At 49.5% G+C, this 9,967-nt stretch overlaps 1 protein-coding gene across 1 annotated transcript; it reads right to left on the reverse strand.

Moving 5' to 3' along the window:
- Positions 1–246: 246 nt before the first annotated feature.
- Positions 247–4,589, reverse strand: GJD4 (gap junction protein delta 4). The gene is made up of 2 exons (XM_032259659.1): positions 4,122–4,589; positions 247–2,184 (listed from the first exon to the last, which is right to left on the reverse strand). The coding sequence occupies exons 1-2, from the start codon at positions 4,183–4,185 to the stop codon at positions 1,172–1,174; spliced, it is 1,077 nt and encodes a 358-aa protein (XP_032115550.1). The 5' UTR covers positions 4,186–4,589; the 3' UTR covers positions 247–1,171.
- Between the last annotated feature and the right edge of the window lie 5,378 nt (positions 4,590–9,967).

The following is a 9,967-nucleotide window of genomic DNA, read 5'->3' on the forward strand; positions in this document are numbered from 1 at the left end:
ATGGTTTGGCTGTGTCCCCACCCAGATCTCATCTTGAATTGTAGCTCCCATAATCGTGGGAGGGACTCAGAGGAGGTAATTGAATCACGGGGGCGGGTCTTTCCCGTGCTGCTCTTGTGATGGTGAGTAAGTGTCACCAGATCTGACGGTTTTATAAAGGGCAGTTCCTCTGCACACACTCTCTTGCCTGCTGCCATGGAAGGCATGCCTCTGCTCCTCCTTCACCTTCTGCCATGACTGTGAGGCCTCCCTAGCCACGTGCAACTGTGAGTCCATTAAAGCTTTATTTCTTTATAAATTATCCAGTCTCCGGTATTTCTCTATAGCAGTATGAAAGTCAACTAATACAACTGTATTCAGGAGTTCGGAAAAGTTTAATGTCTCTCTATTTATGACATGCATAACAGATGTTTCTTTCATCTAAAGCAGAAAAACAAAACAACCCCATGATAATTCACTAGAAAATATTAAACATGAATAAACTATACTAATGGAAGCAAACATGCCTTGCATGAAACACACGGCAAAGAATTTGGTACTAGAACCGGGGAGTGTAGCGGGCACAGCCAGCTCACCATCATCAGAAAGCTGACTCCACTTCATCACTTTAGTTTTGCTGGGGCATTTAAATGTCATGTGCTTTTTTTTTTTAACATAAAAAAGTGTTATCTAAATTAAATCTGTACTGAGAATATATCAGAGTCTCCTGTGAGGTCCATGTGTCCCCAGGCCAGCTCACCCTTCTGCCTGAGGACTTCCACTGAGTGATGAGATTTTACAGGTGCCAAAGTGAGTGTTCATTGGCACAGGCATTCCGTGTTAAGGACAGCAGGGCTCTCTCAGCTCTGCTTGGTGCTTTTTTTTTTTTTTTTTTGAGACAGGGTCTCATGCTATTGCCCAGGCTCCAATGCAGTAGGAAGATCTTGGCTCACTGCAGCCTCCACTTCCCAGGCTCAAATGGTCCTCCCACCTCAGCCTCCCAAGTAGCTGGGACTACAGGCGGGAGACACTGTGCCTAGCTAATGTTTAGTTATTTTGTAGAGACGAGGGTCTCACTATGTTGCCCGGGCTGGTCTCGAACTCGTGGACTCAGGCGATCCTCCTGCCTGGGCCTCCCAAAATGTTGGGATTACAGGCGTAAGCCCCGGGGCACGGCCGGGTGCTGTTTATTTCATACCCACTCAGACTTCCTGGCCCTCAGGTGGGGAGCAGCGCGGCAGCCCGCAGGCGGGTCGGGGGGCTGCAGGCGGCCGCAGGAGGGGTGCGCGGCCAGGTGGCGGGGGGCTGCTGCGGGCTGCTCCTCCGATCCTGAGCCCCTGGGGTCCTGGACGGCCTCTCGGTGGGGCCTGCCCCGGGGCTCCGGGCCCAGCTTTTCGCTGGCGGAGGACGTCACCTCGCTCTCACCTTCATCCGGAATCCCCGCGCGCCGCGGCCCCCTGGATGGACCCCTGGGGCCGCCCGCCCCCGCCCCTGCGGGCCCCCAGTCGTCCTCCCGCCCACCCTCCTCCGCGTGGCCGCGGGCTCCGCTCTGCCTCCCGGGGGCGGCGCTCGGGGTCTCCCCGCGGGGTCCCGGCCTCCCGCGCATCCGCCGCCGCAGGCTGCACCCCAGGTCCGCGAGGCCCAGCAGGAAGGACAGCGCGCTGACCGCCCAGAGGAACAGCATCAGCAGGGACTTCTCCGTGGGCCGCGACACGTAGCAGTCCACCACGCCGGAGCACGGGGGCCGCGCGCACGCGAAGCTCTCGGGGGCCCGGAAGCCGAAGAGCAGGTAGTGCAGGGCCCCGAACGCGGCCTCCAGCAGCGTCCGCAGGAGCAAGTGCGCCACGTAGGCGGCCGAGCAGTCGGGCACGCGGAGCCCGCCGCGCTCCCTGCCGGGCCGGGGGCCGCGCCTCTGCGCGGGGGCCGGGGGTTCGGGGCCGCGGCGGGGGCCCAGCGCGGCGAGCGCGGCTCCTCGGTGCAGGACGTAGACGCCGAAGACGGCGGAGGGCAGGAGGACGCACACGGCCTGGATCAGCCAGAACCGCAGCGGGGACACCGGGGAGAACACGTCGTAGCAAACGTTGGCACACCCCGGCTGCAGCGTGTTGCACACAAACCTCTCCTGCTCGTCCTGGTAGACGGGGCGCCCCGCCACGACGATCACCAGCATCCGCAGCAGCAGCGTGAGGACCAGCCAGAGCTTCCCTGGAAGAGAGGAAGCACGCACGGCCTCGTCACCCCCGGGACACCGCCTTGAGCAACAGTTCTGGACTTTCTGTTGGGGCCGAGACTGCGGAACTGAGAAGCCAGTGAGCATGTCGCGAGTGTTCAGGCCGTTTGCGTTACTGTTGTTACACACAGCGTCGAGCTATGTTGCCCAGGCTGGTCTTGAACTCCTGGCCTGAAGTGCTCCTGCCGCCTTGGCCTCCTGAATAGCTGGGATTACAGGCATGAGCCGCCACACCTGGCGGCTTGTCTCTACCCACAGCAAGAGTATCAGGGAGTTAGTTCATCTGACAAATATTTATTGAGCACAGAACATTCTTGTTTGTAACATGCTTCCAGATGGGCAGATTTTTAAAAAGCATTATATTGAGAATGTTTTAATCTGACTGCTGATTCACACTTTTGGTAATGTCTCCTGGACTGACAGGTCCAGAGAGAAAGTTTGGCTGGGCAAATTAATAATTTAAATAAGATTTAAATTATCTACTTTGGAGAATAAGCCTCTTAAAAGACGTTGGCATATTCCTGTAACTGTGTGTAGCCAATTCGAGCTGCTGATTTCAGTAAATCCTCTTGACTTAGGATAACAGTCCAGGAATCTCTATTTAATCACAGCGCTTGTATTAATGTTAGTCTATGGCTCTTGAAATTGAATTTAAGAACGTTCCATTTTTCAGATTTTTTAATAATTCAGAATTTCTTTTCCGCTTTTCCAGTTACTAAGAATGAATGAGGCTCGTCTTTCTTCAGTTTTTCAGGAACGAATGATACCAAGCCAGGAAATGAAAATAACTACCAAGCCCTATTTTCATACTGTGGGCCAACTTTGAAACATGTTTAATACTCAGCCAAAATAACTTGTGAATATTGTGTTTTGTGATGAGATAGAGAAACATCGCCTGACGTCGGAAAAACAAAACTCTGTTATAAATAAAGACAATCAAACAAAGAATACTATCATGTGATTAAGTCACTTAGGTGAACTTTTAACACCAAGTTGATTTTGTCTAAATCCACAAAATAAATGAGCAAGAAAAGTATCAATCGCATCTCCGGCCTCTATTCATTCTTTTCTGACCCCCATACCTCTCTGAAAATGTGAGTCATCTGCATTAAACAAAAATCTATTCTTTGTTTAAAAAGCAACTAAACTTGGGAGTTGATTAAAAGAGCACAAGAGAAATGGCTGCTCCTTAAAAATTAAGCTGGCCGGTCACGGTGGCTCACGCCTGTAATCCCAGCACTTTGGGAGGCCGAGGCAGGCAGATCACAAGGTCAGGAGTTCAAGACCAGCCTGGCCAAGATGGTGAAACACCCGTCTCTACTAAAATACAAAAATTAGCCGGTCATGGTGGCAGGCACCTACAATCCCAGCTACTCGGGAGGCTGAGGCAGGAGAATCGCTTGAACCCAGGAGGTGGAGGTTGCAGTGAGCCTAGATTGTGCCACTGCACTCCAGCCTGGGCGACAGAGCGGGACTCTGTCTGAAAGAAAAAAAAAAAATTAAGCTTCCAGTATAAAGCCTAAAGGCATCACTTTCTCATTACCACGTGCTATTCTGCTCCTTTTCCTGGTAACATAGCCACGCCAGGGTTGCACAGAAGTCCCCCTCCACCTGCTTCGGTGCTCAGACTTAGCTCCCGGGTGTCAGCACAGGAGGCCTCTGAGAGCACAATGTCACACCCAGGGCTCCCTTACGTGACAGAGGAACCACGGAACCATTGGAAGAAACTAGAAGCCTCAGCTCTCTTTCCTCCAGAAAGGCACAAGCCGTTTCTTTTGGAAGTGGGTGGACTTTCAGTTTGGTGCCTGCAAACTGAAAATGAGGAAATACCTGGACCCTTTAAGAAGGACTGTTTGACCATGGCAAGGGAAACAAAAAGAGCGCAGGAGTTTGGAGACGGTCCCATACTCACCCACCACCGTCACGTTGCAGTTTAACGTGATGATGAGAAACCCCAGCACGTCCACGCCTTCCATGCTTCCAGAATGTCACAGGCTCGAGGCTGCCGGAGACTATGGAGGACTGTGTTCTCCAAGGAGGTGGAACAATCCTTGCCTGGATAAATGTCCTTTAACTCCAAAGACTTCAAGGTGTGAGCTGCAGATGGAAAGCGAAGGTTTGAGCCAGGAGTAGGAGGTGGGTTTTTCTGTCTCCAGGCTGAGACGGCCCTAAGCCGTTTGCCTCTGAGGCAGGACATTCCTGACAACTGCAATGACCAGCAGAGCAAACAGCAGTCATCTCTTATTATGGGCTATTCTTACCCCCCGGGATATTCCAGGCCTGTGGCAGTGCTCATATGTCCCCACCAGGACAGTCAGACGCTTCAGGATATAATAGCAGCAACTACTTTTAACCCAAGAAAGAACCCTTCCACTAACTAGCCAAGTCAGTTTCTCTGTTAAAAAGGCATCATTTCCACGACCACTTCACTTGTGCAAGAAGCCCTTAAAGTGTCTATGTTTTGTCTTCTCAATCAAGCATGAGTCACCATGCCACTGTCACACGAACCCATAGGATCTCGCGTTTATTCTGAATTCTTCTGTCACTGGTGTAGGCAGAAATCTGGATCTCAGCCGGGTGTCCCAACTCGAGACCATGGCTTGATTATTCTCCTGCTGCTTCCTGTGCGGTGAGTGACAGCTCTTCATCTGGAGGCAAAAGCCTGGGTGCAAAGCCCGGGGCCGCCCCTGTTCACTGGGGAAGTCACTGGATCTTTCCAGAGAGCCTCATCTTACAATAAGGAGAATCATGCCATTCCACTTGGCATGTGCGGGAGGCTTCTGGGAAATGACGGCATAAAATAAGAGCAGCTGGCATGAAGCAGGCACACGACAACCTGTGTCTGTGGATTTCAAGCCTCACTAGCCTCTGCAACCTTCACGGAATACATCTTCCCTTTGTATCCCAGGTCTGTCTAGCCTGGAGCTGTTCCCGTTGAATCTACTTAATAAACGTCTATTAAATTTGTCATGAAATATCACGGGCTGGACCTGCTGACATCAATCACAGTTGCATCAAAATCCTGTCCCTGCAGCCACCTTCATATCTGGGAAGAACCCATCGTGCAGGGTTGGGATGTATGATCAGGGTGGAAATTGTACACTTTAAAAGGAACGATTTCAATTTTCCATGAAAGCTATTCTTTACATCCCCATCTTTTCTTCATTTCTGATCTATTCTTGACTTTAGTAATGTCCCTAGAAAGATTCCCAGAAGACTGCAACAAAGCTACTTTCATCTTTACTCACAGGACACACTCCTGTCCACTGAAAACGATTTGACCCCCTTGAAAGGAACAGGCGTTTTGCTGCATTTTAGTCAAATGCTTCGACATGAGCAATGAAATTCGAGAAATTGTAGTTAAGTAAAAATACTGAAATAGTCATAGGGTATAAGTGTGAAATAAAGGAGAATTTCTTTGTCTCCTAATAGACTGCTCATGGTATGGGCTTTAAAAAATGAAATATCAGGAAAGCAATAACTGAATCTTGCTGTGTGATAGAAAGAGGCTGTCCCAAATGTGGAATAAATTAGCGCTGCATGACCATGAGCAAATCACGGAGCTTTTCATGCTTCGATTTTCTCATCCGTGAAGCAGAAAAAAAGAATGTATTCTTCACCCACGCACAGTGACTGTGACATGCAAAATATGACGAGAGATGTGAAAATGGTTTTGAAATGTAAAGAATGACCCAGTGTCAGTGACAGGCACATCTCAGGGCCGGCTCCTCTGGTCCCACCCTTCGGGGCATCTGCCCAGGAGCCCACGCCGCCCCCTCACCGCCCCCTCCCTTCCCGTCCTGGCCACTTTTGCTCTTCCTCCTGGAAGTCTACCCCGTCCCCATTCCGTGTCTTTTTTCTCTTTCTGCTTTTCTTTCTCCCTCCTGCTAGGTGACATTTTGCTTTATTTGGAAATCCTAACTCCGGCCAGGTGCGGTGGCTCATGCCTGTAAATCCCAGCACTTTGGGAGGCCAAGGCTGGTGGATCACCTGAGGTCAAGAGTTCGAGACCAGACTGGCCAACATGGTGAAACCCCATCTCTACTAAAAATGCAAAAAATAGCCAGGCATGGTGGCGGGCACCTATAGTCCCAGCTACTCGGGAAGCTGAGCCGGGAGAATTGCTGGAACCCGAGAGGCGGAGGTTGCAGTGAGCCCAGATCACGCCACTGCACTCCCACCTGGGTGACAGAGCAAGACTCCATCTCAAAAAAAAAAAAAAAAAAAAGAGAGAGGGAGAGAAAAGAAATCCTAACTCCAATGGCTACCTGAAGCTAGCTGGAGGTAAGGGAAGAAGAGAAGGTGGAGGTGTCTGGGCATCAGCTCCTGGCTGGCTGTAACCATCCCAACGCTGATGGGAAGGTTTCTCTAAGTGTCTGTAGAGTAGAGAGATGTGGAGAGAACTGTGTTCAACCCATGGCCAAAGAAACCAGCTGGGAGTCAGGGGCTCAAATATACAAGACGCCACACTGGGATAGTCCAGTAAACACAAGTGGACAGCACCGGGCCTGTGGCTCACATCCGTAATCCCAGCACTCTGAGAGGCTGAGGACGGAGGATCACTTGAGGCCGGAAGTTCAACACTGGCCTGGACAACATAGAGAGGCCTCATCTCTACAAAATCTGTTTAAATTAGCCAATAGTGAGCCATAACCATGCCACTGCACTCCACCTTGGGCACTGTATCTAGAAAAAAGAAAGAAAGCGTTAGCGGAAAGGAAACAGAACAGTGAGCCACATGGCACTCAGCGGTGGCTCACCTCTCTCTAGCGCAGTGACTTTGGCCAATTATTTAGGACTCAGTTTTGCCATCTATAAACTGGGGTAATGATACTAAACGTACGGGGTTGAGAAGTGGGGTTCATTTAAATAACGTTCTAGCACATTATCTGTCAGATAAGAAGCTCTCAAAAAAGGACGAGTTCAGTCAGTTCTCGTTATTCATAGTAGTTATGTTTTACAGAGTTACCACCAACACTGTAATGGTGAATGCCATGGTTTCCTTGGGGAAATACATGGTTAGGTGACGACACTTTCCCCGACCAGTTAGCACACTGCCTTACTTTCTGTGTGTTTCTGTTCAAATACACCTGATTTAATATATATTAATGCATTCACATGAAATCATGGCCCACAACACTGTCACTCACATATGAATGAAACTTTCTCTGCAAGCCCTGTCACCACCCTCCTGCACTGATGAGAACCAGCCAGCTCTCCTGCTTGGGGCCATTTTATTTTATTATTAAAAAAAAAAACGTTAGAGACAGGGTCTTGCTCTGTCACCCCAGCTGGAGTGCAGTGACATGATCATAGCTCACTACAGCCTGAACTACTCAGCTCAAGCCATCCTCCTGCCTCAGCCTCCCAAGTAGCTGGGACTGCAGGGTTGCATCACCAAGCCTGGCTAATTTTTTAGTTTTTGTAGAGATGGGGGTCTTGCTACATTGCCCAGTCTGGCCTCAAACTCCTGGCCTCATGCAATCCTCCTGCCTCAGCTCCCTAAAGTGCTGAGGCCACAGGTGTTGGCCACTAAACCCATTGGGGACCACTTTAAATGGCAAAATCACCAACCAAAAGCACAAAAGTGCAAAAAACATGGCACTAACAAGAGCTTGGGAGACAGCACTCATTGACCCTGTGAGAGCAGAAACAAAAGGCAGGGCGGCCCCTGCTTCTGAGGGCACGTGTGTCGGCCACACACACTTCCCACTGCTCTGCGCGTGTCCGAAATGGTGGAGAAAGCCCACTGAGTATTGGTTTGGGGATTATGAATAAATTTTAGCAAGTAGATGAATTCGAAAATAAGAAACCTGTGACTATGAGGACTGACTGCACTGAATAGAAGGATCAAGCAACGAGAAGAGCAGCTGAATCCCAGGAAGGGCCACTTCAGAAGAGACACGGGTCCCTAGGAACCCAGGACTCAGAGTCACAAAAGCTCAAGGAGGGTCCGACTCCGGCTTCAGTGAGAACACCGCCGCTGATATCTGTGTTGTCTTTTATGCTGTGGCCAAGACTCCCCTTGGATAAAGGATTCCATATCTGAAAAAGGAATGTTAGAAAAGTGATGGTCTCCATTAGAATTATTATGGGAGGCAGCTTGATATCAAGGTGAAGGGCACAGGCTCTGCGGTCGGCCCACCTCAATTAAAACTCCAGCTTCTTGACTGTGTGATTGTGGGGCAGTCACTTAACTCAGCATCTTCACTGTAAAATCACGGTTCCCTACCCACTACAATGATGGCAAGGAATACATGGGAAAATGCCAAAATCATAGAGAATGGTGCCCTGCCAATAACGTGTACCAATCACTGGCTTTTCACTTTTTTTACCTGCCAAGAATGGTATACCAGGGAACATGCAGGAGGCTTGGGAAGGCTTATTCTCGACGATGGGTGCTCCAGGGCTCTCAACTTCTAGCCCAGAAACCTGATGGGAAAAGAGCTTCCAGGGAGATAGAGTTCACTTTCAGGAGGGTTAGGAAATGATGGCATCTGTTTTGTTTTGCTGTGTGTGTGTGTGCGTGCATGTGTGTGTGTGTTTAAGGAATCATTTATCTGATTTGAGAAATGCATGTTTTGGTTGTTATCAAGATGTAAATGACTTTTCCAGCACTAGACAGAAAGCAAATATTTAGCAGCTGCACCAACAAAACAATTTAATCATGCCTATAGTTGCATCTCATCTGCATATGCAAATCAACCCAAAAATAGATTATACTACGTTCCTGTCAGTCTAGTTTCCCACTGGCACAGGTCTGTAGGGTGAACCAGGTCAGTGCTGTTCCACCCCCAGCCTCACCCACAGACTCCAACCCCCACAAGATTTAGAGCTAAAAAATTAACCACAGAGACAAGGAGGAAATTTTCTATTTTCTTCAGCTGAGTCTTTCCCTGCTCTTAAAGTCCCAAAAACTGTCATTCTTGGACTGCATTTTCTTTTTCTTTCTTTCTTTTTTTTTTTTTTTTTTTTTTTTTGAGATGGAGTCTCGCACTGTCACCAAGGCTGGAGTGCAGTGGCACAATCTCAGCTCACTGCAACCTCCGCCTCCCAGATTCAAGTGATTCTCCTGCCTCAGCCTCCTGAGTAGCTGGGACTACAGGCATGTGCCACCACACCCGGTCGTTTTTGTATTTTTAGTAGACATAGGGTTTTATCACTTTAGCCAGGGTGGTCCCGATCTCTTGACCTCGTGATCTGCCCACCTTGGCCTCTCAAAGTGCTGGGGTTACAGGCTTGAGCCACCACGCCTGGCCTAGACTGCATCTTCAGCTCCAGTTTAACTCAATTGCACAGCTTCCCAATGTCTTCTCTTTACCAGGACAGCATTCACAGTGCCCCCTGGAATTTGTTTTTGAGGTAGTTAGGCTGGTTCTTCTATGCAGAGAGCTGTAGCTTCTCTCCCAAGGGAGGAAAAGAACTTCCAAGCACTGTTCCCACCTCTGGTAGGCCTAGGGAAGATCTTCCAACAGACACTAAAGGAACACAGATTTGTCCTGTCAGTCATACCAAAATGAGGCCTCTTCCCCAAGCCACAGGAGGGCATGCTGGCCGAAGACACAAAGGAAAGGGCTGAACTAAACAACAGCCTGTTGATGCAGGCTGGTCAGATGAGGATGTGGGTTAATAGACATCTCACTTGTGAGGCTCTCCATCAATGCACTAAATCACATTCCCCAAAGCAGCCAAGACGGGCCCGAGTGGGGAATGCATAGACCCCCCCAAAATTCCACTCTCTTTTTTTTTTTTTTTTTT

Source organism: Sapajus apella, unplaced genomic scaffold (genome assembly GCF_009761245.1).
Source record: "Sapajus apella isolate SASKATOON/1434 unplaced genomic scaffold, GSC_monkey_1.0 scaffold111, whole genome shotgun sequence".
NCBI classification, from domain to species: Eukaryota; Metazoa; Chordata; class Mammalia; order Primates; family Cebidae; genus Sapajus; species Sapajus apella.